Source organism: Indicator indicator, chromosome 17, assembly GCF_027791375.1.
Source record: "Indicator indicator isolate 239-I01 chromosome 17, UM_Iind_1.1, whole genome shotgun sequence".
NCBI classification, from domain to species: domain Eukaryota; kingdom Metazoa; phylum Chordata; class Aves; order Piciformes; family Indicatoridae; genus Indicator; species Indicator indicator.
Window position 1 is genome coordinate 20,687,104 of NC_072026.1, and position 18,837 is coordinate 20,705,940.

Below are 18,837 nucleotides of genomic sequence, written 5' to 3' on the forward strand. Positions count from 1 at the left end.
TGGGGCCAAGCATGCTGAGCCAAGGCAGTGGGAAGCCTGAGAGCCCCAGCACACAGCTAGAGACCTCTGCAACAAGGCTGTGTGCAGGAACAGGCAGCAGAGTGTGTGACCGACAGCACCTGGCACCAAAGGGTGAAGGGGATGGTTTAGTTTGTTTTTGTTCTGTTTTTTTCAGGCTTACAAATAAGCTTACCTCTGATCAAAGGCACTGGACAGTGGTGGCTGTCTCTGCTGCCCTCCATTCTGCACCAACCATGGCTGCAGACCCTGGCAGCAGTCAGTGCTGCACAAAGAGGTTGCCTCTGTGCTCCTGCAGTGCTTGTGACCAAGATCAGGCCTGGGAGGCCCTTGGCTTCCTTAGACCTGGCTTTTAGAGACTGAGGTGGTGGCACCTTGCTGCTGGGCAGTAGGGAGCCAAAGGAGGCCTTCAAGGGTGCAGCTATGAATCAACTCACAGACCTCACCGAATCACAGAATGCATCGGGATGGAAGAGACCCTCCAAGCTCATCTTGTCCAACCTCTCTGCAGGCAGCAGGGCCACCTCCAACTACAGCAGGTTGCTCAGAGCTCCGTCAAGTTTGACCCTGAATGTCTCTAGGGATGGGGCCTCAACCACATCCCTGGGCAGCCTGTTCCAGTGTCTCACCACCCTCATAGTAAAGAACTTCCTCCTAATGTCCAACATAAATCTACCCTGCTCCAGTTTCAAACTAACTAGTTTGAAGTCCTTAAGAAGGGCTTTGGAGTGCTCTTCTCTGCTCATTTTGGGACTGCCTGGCAGCAGATGGCATGCACCCTGGGCAGCAAGAAGTTGTTTCAGCTTCAGAGCGGCAGCTCCAAAATGCAGAAACTCCTTTGGCCAGGGTGATTCTGATGGTCCTTCTCCCCTCTATGGACCTGCTGGGCAAAATACACCAAGGGGTGAAACTGTGAGCAATAGCTGGGAACAGGCACGGGTGATTCCGCTGGAACCCATCCTTACCCGTCAAGCAATGCTTTTGAAACAGCAGGAATTGTATAAGGAGTGATTTGGGGTTTCCCCCCTAGGGGTGCTGGCCTTTGCACAAGCTGCAGGCAGTATTGCTGAGCCCTGGCCCCAGTGGTGAGTGGGATCTCTTATGGTGCTGCTGGTACCACATCCTTTTGGGGGCAGAGGTGGGTGGACAGAGAGACTGAAAAGTGGAGCAGACTTCTTGATAAACAGACGGGGCCAGATCCAGCACAGAAGCTTGCCCAATGAAATCAATGGAGCTAGAACAGGAAGGAACTAGACTGTATCCATCTGGTGATCATTAAGGAAAGCACTGAATGGTTAAGTAATGAAAGACTGGAATATGTAACTTTAACCCTTTCAGACACATACTGTACTAAGAAGCTTCAGATACTGGCATTGAAAAACCATGCTGCCAGATCTGCCACTTTGGTGTGCTCCTCTGCAGTGAGACCCTGGTGTGCCCCTGTACAGTGAGACCCTGGGGTGCCCATCTGCAGTGAGACCCTGGTGTGCCCACTGTGCAGTGAGACCCTGGTGTGCTCCTGTGCAGTGAGACGCTGGTGTGCCTCCTCTGCAGTGAGACCCTGGTGTGTTCCTCTGCAGTGAGACCCTGGTGTGCCCACTGTGCAATAGGACCCTGGTGTGCTCCTGTGCAGTGAGACGCTGGTGTGCCTCCTCTGCAGTGAGACCGTGGTGTGTTCCTCTGCAGTGAGACCCTGGTGTGCTCTTGTGCAGTGAGACCCTGGTGTGCCTCCTGTGCAGTGAGACCCTGGTGTGTTCCTCTGCAGTGAGACCCTGGTGTGCTCCTGTGCAGTGAGACCTTGGTGTGCCCCTCTGCAGTGAGACCCTGGTGTGCTCCTGTGCAGTGAGACCCTGGTGTGCCCCTCTGCAGTGAGACCCTGGTGTGCTCCTCTGCAGTGAGACCCTGGTGTGCCTCCTGTGCAGTGAGACCCTGGTGTGTTCCTCTGCAGTGAGACCCTGGTGTGCCTCCTGTGCAGTGAGACCCTGGTGTGCTCTCCTGCAGTGAGACCCTGGTGTGCCCCTATGCAGTGAGACCCTGGTGTGCCTCCTGTGCAGTGAGACCCTGGTGTGTTCCTCTGCAGTGAGACCCTGGTGTGCCCCTGTGCAGTGAGACCCTGGTGTGCTCCCTCTGCAGTGAGACCCTGGTGTGTTCCTGTGCAGTGAGACCCTGGTGTGTTCCTGTGCAGTGAGACCCTGGTGTGCTCCTATGCAGTGAAACCCTGGTTTGTTCTTCCGCAGAGAGACAGTGGTGTGGTCCTGTGCAGTGAGATCCTGGTGTGCTCTCCTGCAGTGAGATGCTGGTGTGCCCCAGTGCAGTGAGACCCTGGTGTGTTCCTGTGCAGTGAGACCCTGGTGTGCCTCCTGTGCAGTGAGACCCTGGTGTGCTCCTTTACAGTGAGATCCTGGTGTGCTCTCCTGCAGTGAGACCCTGGTGTGCCCCAGTGCAGTGAGACCCTGGTGTGTTCCTGTGCAGTGAGACCCTGGTGTGCCTCCTGTGCAGTGAGACCCTGGTGTGCTCCTTTACAGTGAGATCCTGGTGTGCCCCTCTGCAGTGAGACCCTGGTGTGTTCCTGTGCAGTGAGACCCTGGTGTGCCCCTGTGCAGTGAGACCCTGGTGTGCCCCAGTGCAGTGAGACCCTGGTGTGCTCCTGTGCAGTGAGACCCTGGTGTGCCCCTGTGCAGTGAGACCCTGGTGTGCCCCAGTGCAGTGAGACCCTGGTGTGTTCCTGTGCAGTGAGACCCTGGTGTGCCTCCTGTGCAGTGAGACCCTGGTGTGCTCCTTTACAGTGAGACCCTGGTGTGCCCCTCTGCAGTGAGACCCTGGTGTGTTCCTGTGCAGTGAGACCCTGGGGTGCTCCTGTGCAGTGAGACCCTGGTGTGCCCCTCTGCAGTGAGACCCTGGTGTGCTCCTGTGCAGTGAGACCCTGATGAGTTCCTGTGCAGTGAGACCCTGGTGTGTTCCTGTGCAGTGAGACCCTGGTGTGCCCCTCTGCAGTGAGACCCTGGTGTGCTCCTGTGCAGTGAGACCCTGATGAGTTCCTGTGCAGTGAGACCCTGGTGTACTCCTCTGCAGTGAGACCCTGGTGTGCTCCTGTGCAGTGATACCCTGGTGTGACCCTGTGCAGTGAGACCCTGGTGTTCTCCTCTGCAGTGAGAACCTGGTGTGCCCCCTGTGCTGTGAGACCCTGCTGTGCCCCTGTGCAATGAGACCCTGGTGTGCTCTCCTGCAGTGAGATCCTGGTGTGTTCTTGTGCAGTGAGACCCTGGAGTGCCCCCTCTGCCATGAGACCCTGGTGTGCCCCAGTGCAGTGAGAACATGGTGTGCTCCTGTACAGTGAGATCCTGGGGTGCCCCTCTGCAGTGAGACTCTGCAGTGCCCTTGTGCAGTGAGACCCTGGTGTGCTCCTCTGCATTGAGACCCTGGTGTGCCACCTGTGCAGTGAGACCCTGGTGTGTTCCTGTGCAGTGAGACCCTGGTGTGCTCCTGTGCAGTGAGACCCTGGGGTGCCTCCTGTGCAGTGAGACGCTGGTGTGCTCCTTTACAGTGAGACCCTGGTGTGCCCCTCTGCAGTGAGACCCTGGTGTGTTCCTGTGCAGTGAGACCCTGGGGTGCTCCTGTGCAGTGAGACCCTGGTGTGCCCCTCTGCAGTGAGACCCTGGTGTGCTCCTGTGCAGTGAGACCCTGATGAGTTCCTGTGCAGTGAGACCCTGGTGTACTCCTCTGCAGTGAGACCCTGGTGTGCTCCTGTGCAGTGATACCCTGGTGTGACCCTGTGCAGTGAGACCCTGGTGTGCTCCTGTGCAGTGAGACCCTGGTGTTCTCCTCTGCAGTGAGACCCTGGTGTGCTCCTGTGCAGTGAGACCCTGGTGTGCTCCTGTGCAGTGATACCCTGGTGTGCCCCTCTGCAGTGAGACCCTGGTGTGCTCCTGTGCAGTGAGACCCTGGTGTGCCCCAGTGCAGTGAGACCCTGGTGTTCTCCTCTGCAGTGAGACCCTGGTGTTCTCCTCTGCAGTGAGACCCTGGTGTGCTCCTGTGCAGTGAGACCCTGGTGTTCTCCTCTGCAGTGAGAACCTGGTGTGCCCCCTGTGCTGTGAGACCCTGCTGTGCCCCTGTGCAATGAGACCCTGGTGTGCTCTCCTGCAGTGAGATCCTGGTGTGTTCTTGTGCAGTGAGACCCTGGAGTGCCCCCTCTGCCATGAGACCCTGGTGTGCCCCAGTGCAGTGAGAACATGGTGTGCTCCTGTACAGTGAGATCCTGGGGTGCCCCTCTGCAGTGAGACTCTGCAGTGCCCTTGTGCAGTGAGACCCTGGTGTGCTCCTCTGCATTGAGACCCTGGTGTGCCACCTGTGCAGTGAGACCCTGGTGTGCCTCCTGTGCAGTGAGACCCTGGTGTGCCTCCTGTGCAGTGAGACCCTGGTGTGTTCCTGTGCAGTGAGACCCTGGTGTGCTCCTGTGCAGTGAGACCCTGGGGTGCCTCCTGTGCAGTGAGACCCTGGTGTGCTCCTGTGCAGTGAGACCCTGGTGTGTTCCTGTGCAGTGAGACCCTGGTGTGCCTCCTCTGCAGTGAGACCCTAGTGTGCTCCTTTACAGTGAGATCCTGGTGTGCCCCTCTGCAGTGAGACCCTGGTGTGTTCCTGTGCAGTGAGACCCTGGGGTGCTCCTGTGCAGTGAGACCCTGGTGTGCCCCTCTGCAGTGAGATCCTGATGAGTTCCTGTGCAGTGAGACCCTGGTGTACTCCTCTGCAGTGAGACCCTGGGGTGCTCCAGTGCAGTGAGACCCTGGTGTGCTCCTCTGCAGTGAAACACTGGTGTTCCTCCTGTGCAGTGAGACCCTGGTGTGCCCCTCTGCAGTGAGACCCTGGTGTGTGTCCCCTGTGCAGTGTGACCCTGGTGTGCCCCTGTGCAGTGAGACCCTGGTGTGCTCCTTTACAGTGAGATCCTGGTGTGCTCCCTCTGCAGTGAGACCCTGGTGTGCCCCAGTGCAGTGAGACCCTGCTGTGCCCCTGTGCCATGAGACCCTGGTGTGCTCCTGTGAAGTAAGACCCTGCTGTGCCCCTGTGCAGTGAGACCCTGGTGTGCTCTCCTGCAGTGAGACCCTGGTGTATTCCTGTGCAGTGAGACCCTGGTGTGCCCCTGAGCAGTGAGACCCTGGTGTGTTCCTCTGCAGTGAGATCCTGGTGTGCCTCCTGTGCAGTGAGACCCTGGGGTGCCCCAGTGCAGTGAGACCCTGGGGTGCCCCTCTGCAGTGAGACCCTGGTGTGCCTCCTGTGCAGTGAGACCCTGGTGTGCCTCCTGTGCAGTGAGACCCTGGTGTGCCCCTGTGCAGTGAGACCCTGGTGTGCTCCTGTGCAGTGAGACCCTGGTGTGTTCCTGTGCAGTGAGACCCTGGTGTGCTCCCTCTGCAGTGAGACCCTGGTGTGTTCCTGTGCAGTGAGACCCTGGTGTGCTCCTGTGCAGTGAGACCCTGGTGTGCTCCCTCTGCAGTGAGACCCTGGTGTGCCCTTCTGCAGTGAGATCCTGGTGTGCCCCTCTGCAGTGAGACCCTGGTGTGCCTCCTGTGCAGTGAGACCCTGGTGTGCTCTCCTGCAGTGAGGCCCTGGTGTGCTTCTGTGCAGTGATACCCTGGTGTGCTCCCTCTGCAGTGAGACCCTGGTGTGCTCCTGTGCAGTGATACCCTGGTGTGCTCCCTCTACAGTGAGAATCTGGTGTTCTCCTCTGCAGTGAGAACCTGCTGTGCCCCTGTGCAATGAGACCCTGGTGTGCTCTCCTGCAGTGATACCCTGGTGTGCCCCTCTGCAGTGAGAATCTGGTGTTCTCCTCTGCAGTGAGAACCTGGTGTGCCCCCTGTGCAGTGATACCCTGGTGTGTTCCTGTGCAGTGAGACCCTGGTGTGTTCCTGTGCAGTGAGACCCTGGTGTGTTCCTGTGCAGTGAGACCCTGCTGTGCCCCTGTGCAATGAGACCCTGGTGTGCTCTCCTGCAGTGAGATCCTGGTGTGTTCCTGTACAGTGAGATCCTGGGGTGCCCCTCGCCAGTGAGACCCTGGAGTGCCCCCTCTGCCATGAGACCCTGGTGTGCCCCAGTGCAGTGAGACCCTGGTGTGCTCCTGTACAGTGAGATCCTGGGGTGCCCCTCTGCAGTGAGACTCTGCAGTGCCCTTGTGCAGTGTAACCCTGGTGTGCTCCTGTGCAGGAGACCCTGGTGTGGTTCTCTGCTCACCTGGAAATTGCTGGCCAGCAGGGTTTGAGGCGTGGTCTCCCCAGAGCCAGAGGAGCTCAGAAGGGAAGGGTGGAGCAAGAGGGTCTCCCCTGGCATGTGCTGCTGGGGTTGGATTACTGGTGACTGCCATCCCCAGGGTGATGCTGGTGCCTGCCAGGAGTGCAGTGTCCTCTGAAACCCAGCCAAGCCCACCCCAGGGGCTGCAGGAAGAGAGCTCCCATCCATCGCAGCAAGGAGGAGGCTGCAGATAAGGCACAGGGAGAAGAGGCAGACCGAGGGATGGAGCTAATGAGGTAGAGGGAGAGGGGACTGGAGGGATACGGAGTTAATGTGATGGAGAAGGAGGAGGCAGCTAAGACGGTAGGAAAGTGGAGTGCGCTGCATGGGTGCACTGCGATGGCTGCAGGCTTCCTGATGCTGGCTTCTGGAGGGCCGGGGAGCCTGTCTGAGGTTACAAACCTGTCCTTGGCCCTTGGGCTCACCTCTCACTGCCCTTAGGCACACAGGCAGGGAGGAGGGACAAGCACGGCTGGAGCCTGGTGAAGTGGCACCAGCAGCTGCAATGTTGATCAGACAATGTTCCTCCAAGGGAGGAAGGGTACACAACAGACATGAAAGCAGACTTCCCACCCAGAAGTACTGCCCTGCCCTGTCCACAGCACAGCTCTCACTTGCTCCAGTTCAACCTTGCAGCGTGTCCTTCCCCTCCAGGCACTATCAGTCTTTTTCCAGTTCCCTGTATAATGGCACCAACCAGCTGAGTGCAGAGAAAAGGCTGCAACCTGCACAGCCCTAGGGTGCCAAGCACACTGCAAGAAGCCTCCAACCCCGCAAACATGCTGCCAGCTCATGTGTTTGGAGAATGAAACCTTTCACGACAGAAATTTTCTTTTGCCACAATCATAAAAGGCTGCCAGGCCCAGGACCACCACGCTGAGAGAGGCACCACTGCCTTCCTGCCCAGTGCCAGCTCCCCAGTTCAGCACCCAGGCCGTGATGAAACCATACAGCCAGGAGTGCAGAGACCTCAGCTTCCCTTCCCTTCCCTTCCCTTCCCTTCCCTTCCCTTCCCTTCCCTTCCCTTCCCTTCCCTTCCCTTCCCTTCCCTTCCCTTCCCTTCCCTTCCCTTCCCTTCCCTTCCCTTCCCTTCCCTTCCCTTCCCTTCCCTTCCCTTCCCTTCCCTTCCCTTCCCTTCCCTTCCCTTCCCTTCCCTGTCCCTATCCAACCAGTGCAGCACAGCTCTGGTGTGCACTGACCCCATCACAGGCTGTGGGCTGGCATCTGCAATTCTTTCCAAGGAAGGTTCCACCACCAGAAGTCACCTACAGCCCTCCACTATGACTACAAAGACAAACCAGCCCCAGCTCTGAGTCTTGATGCTGCATCATTAATATGGAAGACAGCTGAAATTTGCTGCATCAGAGGAAATCCAGGTGCAAAGGACCCAGCCTGGGCAAGCTGTCAACTGAGCTCCCTTTGGAGAGAAAAAGGGAAACACCCTACAAGCACAGAGACAGTGCTGCAGAAATCCATGCTGGCTACCCTGCTGCCTCCATTGCCCCAGAAGGAATGATCTGCAGATGTTCTGGGAAGGGATGCAGGGATGTGCAAACCCTCTCTGCAACACTCCATACACAGCATGCACCAAATGCACTGTGGCTGCAAACAGCCACCAAGCACTGCCCAGCTGCTGGCAGCCTTCCCAGGAGGGAAGATTCTGCTGGGTCCTGCCACCTAAGGACCAGTGGGTGTGATGCTGGCAAGGGCCAGAGAGCCTTCCTGAGGGGCTTGGCCTGCCGAAGGGAGCTGAGGCAATGCAGGGGTTAAGCAATGCCCCAGCAGAGCCTCTCAGCACCCTGTCATGTCTGTGTGGACAATCCTGAACACAGCCAGCCCAGCTCCCCCTCCTCCTCTGATGCCTGCTTACCCCAGTGTGCCCCTCTGAGTGCCTCCTGCCTCGTACCCTCCCTGTGCTGGCCTTGCTGTTGGCCTTGGCTCTGCGTAGCATCACTCAGCCCCAGTGAGCTTTGGGGCTGAGACGTGCTGTGGGAATGTGGTGCAGGTACGAGGCTCCTCTGCCACCTCACTGCCTCACTGAGGCTTCCTTGGTCTGGAGGAGCTTCTCCTGCACTGCAGAGCAGGGAAAAGGCACCACTTGTTCAAAGGAAGTGAAACAAAAGCAGGAGACTTACAGAGAGCCCTTGTTCCAGCGAGTCTGTATTCACGATAATGGGAGCAGGGTTGGCCTGTGAGGAGACAAAAATGGGATGTCATCGAGCGGAGAGATGGACCCAACCCATCGTGGTGCACTGCGTCTCCCTTCCTCACACCACCACAGACCCTCCAGGCCAGGCAGAAGAGAGCAATTCAGGAAGGGCTCTGCTCTTGTCCCTCCTCTGGGTGCCTAACAGCCCTGGCCCAGGAGCAGAGCCACAGCATGGCTCTGGGCATCAGTCCTCTCCTCAGGCTTGGTGTGTTTTGGTTGCTGGGAAGGAGACAAGGAAGACTAGAAACTCTCCCAGCCTTGAGCCAGAATCCCACCAGCACCAACATTTACTTGAACTCCACATTACTGAAGGGATTAGGAAACAGGAGGTGTAGGGAAGGATATATTGCTAGCAGACCAGCCCTGAGGCCTTCATGTACCTTTAAGCAGCTTTTTCTGCCCCTCCTAAGCATGGGGCGACCATGCCTTGGGAGAGGTGGCAGCGTTTGGTCCCTCATCATCATTACCCTTATAGTAAATCCTCTGCGTGGCAGCCTCTGTTCAGCCCCATACCACCGCACACACGTCCCCCACTCTGGCAGGGCTCCCCATAAACCTGTCTCCAGCTCCTCCTCCTGTTAGGTTGTCCTCCGCCTGTTAGGTTGTCGCACATCATACGAGGAACACAGGCACAGAGAGCAAGAGCAGGCAGGAGGAGGCAGGGATGAGGCTCTGAAGGAGGCAGGCAGGGAGGCGGGGAAGGAGGAAGGGAGAGAGGCAGGGAAGGAGGGATGCCGGGGGGGATGCAGGGATCGGGTGTGCTCGGGAGCGGGGCACGGGCAGCCGCCGCCGCATGCGGCGTGCCGGAGCTGTCCAGCGCCGCAAACTCCTGAAGGCTCCGCGGAGCTGCTTCTCGCAGTCGCTTCCCGGAGCCGCCGTGCCCCAGCGCTGCGGGAAGGCGCCTGGCTCCAACGGCAGCGGGAGGAGTAAGTGTGAAGAAGCGAAGCACCGGAAGTGAATTACTGGAAGTGAATTACGAGGCAGACACCTCCTGCCAGCATGCAGCAGCAAGTGGTGCAAACCCCGTAAGGGCAGGGGTGAGTCAGGACTCACAGGGCTCGGGTCGGGCAACAGCCAGAGGGAGACTGGAAATCAGAGAGGAAGGAGCTACAAGGGGGTGAACCAGGGCATCAGAACCATCAGAGACAGGGCCAAGAGCAAGCAAGGCAAGGGCTAGAGCAGCAATCAACAAGTGTCTGTCCCCTAACAAGGGAGGTTGGATGGCACAGCCCAATGGCCTCTGTGGCTCTGGGATAGTTCTACAGGAGCAGGCTACCTCCTCAGTGCCCTCCTCCGGGTTTGAACGCACCCCAGCCAGATACCAACCTCCTCACATAACCCAGCATGGCAGAGAGAGAATCACACAGAATCACAAAATGGGAGGGGTTGGAAGGGACCTCTGAAAATTACTGAATCCAACCTCCCTGCCAGAGCAGGATCACCTAAAGCAGATCACACAGGAACACATCCAGGCGGCTCCGAAAAGTCTCCAGTGTGGGAGACTCCACCACCTCTCTGGGCAGCAGGGTTCTGCTGGTAGAGAAGTTCCTTCTCATGTTTAGATGGAACTTCCTATACTCTAGTTTATGCCAATGACCTCTTGTCCTATCACTGGGGACCACTGAGAAGAGCCTGGTCCCATCTTCCTGACACACACCTGTCTTCCTGACAGTCTCCATCTCCTGTTTTAGTTGGCTCTATTCCTGGTGATTCTCCCCCTCTACTCTGCTCTCACAAGACCCCATCTGGAGTACTGCACTCAGCTCTGGGGCCACCAACATAAGCAGGACATGGACCTGTTGGAGAGAGTCCAAAGGAGAAAAGGAGGGCCACAAAGATGATTAGAAGGCTGGAGAGCTTCTCCTGTGAAGAAAGGCTGAAAGAGTTGGGATTGTTCAGCCTGAAGAAGTGAAGGCTCTGGGAAAACCTTATAATAGCCTTCCAGTACCTACAGGGGGCCTATAAGAAGGCTGGGGAGGAACTTTTTATGAAGGCTTGCAGTGATAGGATGAGGGTAACAGCTTTAAACTGAAAGAGTTTAAATTTAGATTTAGATTAGATATAAAGAAGAAATTCTTCACTGGGAACAGGTTATGGATGTGGAAATGTTCAGGGCAACTTTGGATCGGGCCTTGAGCAACCCAGTCCAGTGGAAGGGGTCCCTGCCCGTGGCAGTGGGGCTGGAACTACTTCATCTTTGAGGTCCCTTCCAACCAAAAACATTCTTAGATTCTATGACTTTCCTCATTTCTCAGGTGGGAGAGTTAGGACTCAACCAGATTGTGGCTTAGAAGTCATCCTGGAAGGTTCTGCTGTCATGCGGATAGAGCAGGAGGCAGTTACTGTGATTTATTCTGATGCTTTCTGATCTCTCCTGCATCCGTAACTATTGGTTACTAAAGCATAGTTTTAATGGCAATTCATTCTCCAGCTCAGGCAAACATGACCACTTCCAAGCACTCCTGCCAAACTCCTCCCACACACATGAGACAAGCACAATTTTCAGGTCCAGTGTCTTGGATCTCTGTGGCCCAGAAGCGAGGGCAAGATGGGAATATTCCCCCTCTGGCAGCACATGCTCCTAGTATTTAATCCAGCTCATTTGTGAGATGGCATACATTAAACCTGGCACTGCTTTTCATTAGTCCCCAGCGCAACCCTAGGAAGGGATTCCATGTTTCAAAGCAAAAAGGCAGCACTTCTGCTGCCAGCAATTAGCAAACAATAGATGTTTGAACCTCAGTGTGCCAGCAGCCAGATCTGATTAGCTGAGTTTCCAGGAAGGACGCAGAAGAGGCAGCCCAAGAGCATGTAGCTCATCACGTGCCCTGTGATTTATGGCATGAATTTGGCACCACAAATCATGCCTCCCAGGGAGAAGTGCTCTGTATGATAATCTTATGGAGGCTTTTGCAGGTCCGGCCTGAGTCCTCCACTGAGCCCCACTGCAGTCTCTTTGTTGAATTACTAATAGGCCACAAACCACACCTGGCGTTGCCTGGCCCACAGCGGTGGGCCCTGAGGACAGCTCTGGGCTGGGCTGTGTGCCACACATCCTTCACAGCCATTCCACACCAGTGATTTTTACATCTCAGAATACTGCTACAAGCACAATTTCCCACTCAAGCTCCAGATGGGACCCAGGAGACGCTGAATGCAAGTGGCTGCTTAAAACAAAGTCACACATGGTCAGAAGGAATTCAGTCCCACTCGCCTCCCGTGGCCAGCCATTCCAACTACCACAAGAAAGGTGTTTGGGCATTAGCTGCGACTTCCACTTGCAAACACTCCAACATGTGCACATTGCCTACTCTGCTGCAGTCAGCCAGCACCCAAGGCTCAGAAATAAGCAGAGGGCCTGAAAATGCAAAGCCTCTGACTCCCTCCACCAGGCAGGTCCATGTGCTGGGCCCTCTGCTAGCCAGGGCAGGAGGGAAAATGTCTTCATCTTTCACTGGGCAGCAGAAAAGTGCTGGTGAATTAGCCATGCCCTCAGACCTACAGGGAAGAGTAATTTATGCCCTAAGAAGCAGGGGGTTGCTGCATGCAGGGAGAAGAGGGACCAGGACTGTGCATTCAGGTCACATTCAGTGAGGACTGTCAGATCTCCTCCATCCAAACCGTGCCATCAGACTGTCATTATTTACCAAGTCCTGTTTGTGACTGGGGGCATTTACAGATGGAAAGAGAAGAGGTCCAAGCTCAACCCACGGCAGCATGACCACCAAAAAGCCCCAGAGCTGGATGTGCCTCAAGCTCCCTTCATCAGGCAGAGGTGCAGGGGGCTGCATGAATCCTTGTGGTTGGGGACTGAAGGCTGTGGGGAAGGTAGGACTCAAGGAGGACCTTGGGGAGGGAGGAGGGTCCCTGCACAGATGCAGAGAGGTTGATCTAGGCACAAAGCCAGTGCAGCAGAGGACAGCTGTTGGGAAAATCTGCAGCAGCAAGAGGAGTCAAAGGGAACAGCAGTGAAGGGGGATGTCTCTTTGGTCTCACAGGGGCTGAGATAAGCAGAGCCTTGCATTCACCTCCATTGAGGCACCAGCATTGGAGCACTCCACAATGGTCCTGGTGACAGTCACAGCCCAGGTGCTAATGGAAGGAACAGCAACCTGCCCCATGCAAGCCCCAGCAAGGGGCTGGCTTCCTGCAGAGGTCTGTGGGGAGCCTAGAGCCTGTCTGGGGGCAGATGCCTCCATAGCTAAAGCTAGGAGGAGGTTGAGGGTCTGCATGCAGGGTGGGAAGGATGTCTGCTCTCTGACAGCCCACAGAACCCCCATGCTGGAGCAATTCCACTGCAGCACGTGCAGGGAGCAGCAAACAAACTGGCAGTGTTTGGGCACAACTCAGGCACAGGATGTGGCCTTTCACTTTCAGAGATCACCTCCGGGCAGCCATCTGAGAGGCACCACTTCTGTTTGGCCTGTATTCCTGATGGGTGACTGGGCTCAGCAGCACAGGGTCACTAACACAGTCACCTAGGGGCAGCCAAGCCCAAACACCTACAGGTCCTTCACATCCATTTTTTTTGCTGTCACCTGCTGGGGCAAATGTAGGAATCTCAGAACATGATGACTTCCCAAAGCTTCCAACCAAAAAGCAAAGCAACCATTAAATGCAGAGATGAGGTTCATTAGCTTCCTTTTGAGGGCTGAGCCTTGCCCTGTGGCATTTCCTCAAGGACTGCTCTCAGAGCTGGCACATGGGAGTCAAGCAGGGAGATTCTAATATGAAAATTCAAGATATTGTCTCCAGAGCTGAAATCCCAAAGCTTTGTAACAGCTTCACATCCTCCAGAGAGCCAGCACGAGGACCAGCCTGCAGAGGTCAGGAATTAGGTACCTCCTCCAGAGCAGTGTGCTGCATGCTCTCAGGCCAATAGCAATTGATTGTGGCCTCGTAGAAACCCATTTCCACCTTCACAGGATATACAGAGCATCCTCCAGGGCTGACAAACACCAGGCCTAACACAGAGCTGGTCACCAGAGACAACTGTGCCTGGTGTTATGTGCTAAGGAGTGTGTGAGGCAAGCTGACTGCTCCTGACGCTGGGCTGGTGCATGAGGCTCTCATGAGGAGGGAGAGTGCCTTGGTAAAGACAAGAGGTAATGGGGACAAGTTGCTTCTGGAGAGATTCAGACTGCATGCCAGAAAAAAATTTTGTCACCATTCGAACTATTAAACATCAAAATAAACTCCCAAGGGAGGTGGTGGATTCCCCTACATCAGATAGTTTGAAGGCCCATCTTGGCAGGGTGCTGGGCCAGCTCATGTCAACTCTTATTCTTACCCTAAAAGGTTGGACTGCATGATCCTTGAGGTCCCTTCCAACCTGGTATTCTATGAATCTATGAGAAGCAAAGTACTAACTCAGCTCTAATTGCTGCAACTTTCCCAGACTGGATCAGAGTGAAAAGGCAGCCTGGCTTTTGGCATCCTTTGCTTCATACCATCTGAGGTGTCACAGTAACACTCTAAAGGAAATGGTTCTGGAGAGAAGTGAAAATCAAACTTTACATCCTTTTAAAAACTCTCAGGGCAAGAACCAAGTGGGGAAATGCCCCAAAGGAGCAGCTAAAGAGGGTGGCCACAATGGGCTGCTTGTAGCCCAGCTCCACCTGCTTTGGTTTGGTGTTTTTTTGTCACACAGAGGAAGCTGTGCATTTGCAGCTCCCAAAGCAGCTGCTCCATGGCAGGAACCCTGTGGTGCCAGGCACTAGCTGTGACACGCAGGTGCCATCTCCAGGAGGTGAGGGAGCAGGGCAGTGCTGCTGAGGCAGTGGGGGTGGCAGCAAGATGCTGGGGCAGCGGGGTGGCAACGCTGCTGGGGCAGCAAGAGGGCAGCAGGATGCTGGGGCAGTGGGGTGGCAGCAGGATGCCCGGGCACCGAGAACCGCCCGTGGGCAGCGGGAGCTGCTCGCTCAGCACTAATGAACGCAGCTGGCAGGAGGGGGCTGGGTCCCGCCGGCACGGCGCACGGCAAGCTACCCTCACACCGCTCACCCTGCCAGGCACCAACACGCTCAGCTGCTTCCTGCCAGCCTTCCCTGTCCTGCACAAACATCAGCCTGCCCAGCGTTGGGGCTGCCTCCTGCACTAACTCGGAGCCCAACAAACAGCTGCCAAAAACGTCACCTCCCAAAGCACCTGAGACGACACAGCTCCTGCACAGCAAGCTCTGGGCACTTTTGAGGTCCAGGCAGGACAGAAACCTGCTCCTGAGGCTCCCTGTACCCAAGAAAGGGAGGGCACAAGTCCTGGCTTTGCTCTTGCCAGAAGGCATAGCAGGTGGAACAGAAGGTGTTGGCGCCATCCCTCCAAGCTGCTCTGAGTCCTACCTCTGATGTCTGCATGCCTACAGACATCCTCAACTTTAGCCTGATCATGCCTAAGGAAGCCACCTCACAGATACCCTGCTAGAAATGATCCCCTCCTCAACCAAAGCATGACTCCCAGCTGACCCATGAGATGCAGGGCTTCTCCTCCATCTCTAGATCAAATCTATGGTTCACCTTCCTCTCCTTTCCCTTCTCCAGGGGAGATACTCCACACTGGTACCAGAGGCTGTCTGCCCTTCTTTCAGCTCCCAGTGCTCACCTCTGTTTCCTTCATGGGCCTTTGACATGGTGCCCAGAGCTGAAGGTGCTTGGGAGTGTCAGAAGGCTGCAGAGCCCCAAGGCATCCATCAGGGTTCCCAAAGGTAGGGTCAGGGAGAGGGAGCAAAAGAAAAGAGGCTGGAAACTTGTGGACTCTGAAGAATTTAATGGCCAGAGATGAGTCTCCCTTTCCTTTTTAAGTGGGCTGGACAACATAACTGCCTTTGCATTTTTTCTCACCCACTGCAAGACCAACCTCTGGCTGACACTGCCTTGGCTTGGGGCCACACGTAGCCGGGTGCCTGCACAGAGGGGAGCAACCAGCTGAGCCTGGCCCTGTGCTCTCCTTCTGCACACTTCAAACCAGCCTGGAAGTGATGTGGGGAATGATGCTGGGGTCCACTCTGGAGCTTGCAGGTGCCCAGCCCCACCGTGTGGACACCCTGCCCATCCTGGCTAGCCAAGTACCAGCTGCTGTCTGTGCCCCTGTGCTTGGCTTCCAGATGGCATGGTGGCTCATGGGCCCTCCTCTTCAGCCTCTGGAGGTCATCAGAGTTGGGCTGTTTGGGCAGCGTGAGCAGGCTCTGGGGTTGTAGCAGCAGCAGAGTCCTGCCACTGTACCTTGGCACCAGCTCAAAGCACCACAGCCATCTGGAAATGGGGAACATTGGACTTGAAGGGTCTCTGGCCACAGGGATCTTTGCCAAAGCCACTGAAGTACTCAAAGGGTAAGGCGAAGACAGGCAGCTACTGAAGATTTAATCTGGGCTGATGCTTTGCTTTTTTTAAGAGTAAGCTTAAATAGGGACTGGAAAAAGCCTTCACTCAGTGGGGAAAGAAGAAAGCTCCCTCAAACAGAAGCTCTGTGGAGTGTAAGTTCCCATTTAGAAACCATTAAGGCCAGTCAGACATCCTGTTCCAGGCTCAGCCTGCTCAAAGCAGCGACCCAGTTTACAGAGGTAGCTCCCCTCTGACCTATTGGTACCAAATAAAATCGAAACAGTTCCTTTTTTCACAGCAAGAGTTATTATCATCTGAAAGACTTGCATGCTTTTTGCCTCTGCTCTCATATACATATGTATGGGGGGGCAAAAAAAAAAAAAAAAGGAGTGAATAAGGGACAGTGCTAAAGTAAAGATTTCTTTGGCCCCCGTTTTCCCCTCTGGAAAGCTCTGGTACATACCTAGGTACAAAGTGGTAAGAACCAGATTTCTCTGGGACAAAAGCAAAGCGTCAACCTCAAATTCAATTCCAGTTAACATGAACATGACAAGAAAAGGGTCTTTAGCACCTGGTCCAGGGTGCCCTAAAACACCACACATTGCCCCCCAAATAATTACACCCTCTAAGTTGTCCTGCAGCAAGCCCCATCCAAGTGAGCTTCTGCAGACTCAGCTGTGAACTTCATTTCAAATTCAAGAATTTGGAGCTTATTAACCACTGTATTCAAAGTGTTTGTCCCCAAGTCCCTGATACTTGTGCTGGATTTGCAGCAAGGGCCCTTGAGGGATCCCTGCACCATGCCACCTCTGCATGTGTTACAAGCAGCTGGGAGCACAGCCCAGGGCACCCACTACACTGGCACCCTTTTACTGCCAGCATTATGCCCATTTCCAGAACCTCAGCTGAGTGACAGACACACTGTCCCTCCTGCCAGCACCAGGGGCCTGGGGTGGCAGGCAGAGCCCCCACACCTCCACCACACCCAGCTCCTCCTGCCCTGGCACAGAGACCACTGTCCCCCGGGAGAGCATCCTGCAGGAGGCTGTGCGTCACAGGTGCCCAGCACAAGCCATGGCTGTGGCTCATTAGGGTCTGATTAGTCTTAATGACTTCCTCTGTCTGAGCATTCACAGCTAAGGAAGGAGCAGAAGCTTCTCTCCCCACACCATGGTACATGACACCTTCAGAGGCTTACCCAGATGAGGTGACTCCTAAGACAGCAATAGCTTCTGCTTCCCTTCCACCTCCCACCCTTCTCCACAGGGTACCTGGATGGGACCTCTCCTACAACTGTCCCCTGAGTTTCTTGTGGGACCCTCCTCCCTTGAGCACACCTTGAGGACAGCTGGCACTTCCCCTGGTACTGGGTCAGGACCAGGCTCAGACAGGTCCCAGCCATGCAATACCCAAACCATGGGGGAAGAGCCAGGTGGAAAGCATAGCCATGGGGCACAGGGAGCATCCCTCCAGCAGGGGCAAGGGTAAGTGATGCCATGGTGGAGGCTGAAGGTCTTCCTGTCATCCCCAGGTTCTTCACAAGGAGAGCTAGCTGAAACCTGCTGGTGCTTGGCACTGGCTGCTTGGCCAGTGCTGCTCCTCCTCCTTTGGCGAAGTGCAGGACCATGGCCTCCCATTTTTGGCCAGTGCTTTCCTCTTCTTCCACACGTTGTGCTGATGGGGTCCGTCCCACACCTATCTGGCTTCAGACACTGCCTTTACAGCTGCAGTTACATCTCTGCTGTGGTCACTTTGGACATCAGCTCCAGCACTTCTCCCTGTGCTGCTCCCAGTGTACCTCTGGCACCTCAACATCCCAAAACCAGCAGTGAGGTACAGCTCTGGGGCCACAGTTTGCACATCTGGGCTGGCTGGCAGGCAGGCAGCTTGAGAGGACCCTCAATCCCTCTCTAATTCCAACGTTAACCCTTAATGCACAAACGGTACGTGTGGGAATAGTCCCTGTCCAAGGGATCCACATGTTCCAGGGAAGGGGAAAAGATGATGAAGAGATGAATAAAGAAGCCAAGGAGACAAAACAAACTCAGTGAGTTTTGGGAAGGAATACTGAGAATATCTGACCCTCCTCAGCCCTGGCCAGGGAATGGGTCACAGCAGGACATGGGAATGCTCCAGGGTGGATGAGGGAAACTGCCTCACCTGCCATCTGTGTGCCGAGGCAGAAGCTTCCTCAGCAGACACACAGGGAGGAGGAATGACCTTATAGGGCACTAAGAGGGCCTTGGTTCCAGCTGGGCAGCAGGAAAGGAAGGTCAAGACCATCAGAAATATCAGCTGCTTCCAGGTCTGCAGGGCAGGGGGCTGAGGGCAGGCATGAGGCTGGATTTGGGGAAGAGCAGCTCAGTGCCTCCTTATAGCAACTCAACTGGGTGATGACAGCAGGATCACCAGACAGAGATGCCCAAGAAACAAGCTGAGAGGTGAAATCAGATGGAGGCAGATATATTAAGAACAGACATGCAGATTTACACATCGTGAGTGAGGAGGTGACAAACGGGGCTGTGGGATGGGAATCAAACTCACAACGAGGGAGTGGAGAAGGAAGATCCTCCTGGAACTCCGGCTAGTAGGAGGAGATGCTGGATGAGATGCTGCAGGTGGAGGGAGGGCAGGAGTACCACTAAGGACCACGGAGCTGGGGCTCAGCAGAGGGAGGGTTCAGGAACAGAGAAGCTGTGTTCAGTGAGGGAGCCGGGCACAGAGGGCAAGCTTCACTACAGTTGTATCTGCATTTAGGCTGCCAAAAATACCTATCACAGATTGGTTGTCTTTAATTAAAAGGATGTCTCCTGTGCTCCTGGCAAAATGCAGAGCTCATCCTGCCACACAGGGCTCTGTCTGCATGCTCTGGGGGGCAGGGAGAGCTTCCCCACTGGGCAGCTACTCTCTGCCCATCTCCTCCCACGCTCTGCCAGCACTGGGCAGCTGGGGCAGCAGTACTTCCCCTAAACGCCCCTCCATGGTGCAAGCACAGACCAAAGGAGGAAAACTTCACCC

The 18,837-nt window shown here is 55.6% G+C and overlaps 1 protein-coding gene across 5 annotated transcripts in view; it reads right to left on the minus strand.

Annotated features, from left to right (window-relative positions):
* DLG3 (discs large MAGUK scaffold protein 3) overlaps positions 1 to 18,837 on the minus strand; it is a 99,471-nt gene that overhangs the window by 49,567 nt on the left and 31,067 nt on the right. For 3 of the 5 annotated variants that reach the window (XM_054388537.1, XM_054388540.1, XM_054388538.1), the window contains one exon: positions 8,430 to 8,483. The exons of the other annotated variants lie outside the window; for them this stretch is intronic. In XM_054388537.1, the coding sequence (XP_054244512.1) occupies positions 8,430 to 8,483 (54 nt within the window). The remainder of the gene's footprint in view (positions 1 to 8,429; positions 8,484 to 18,837) is intronic. 5 annotated transcript variants of the gene reach the window in all.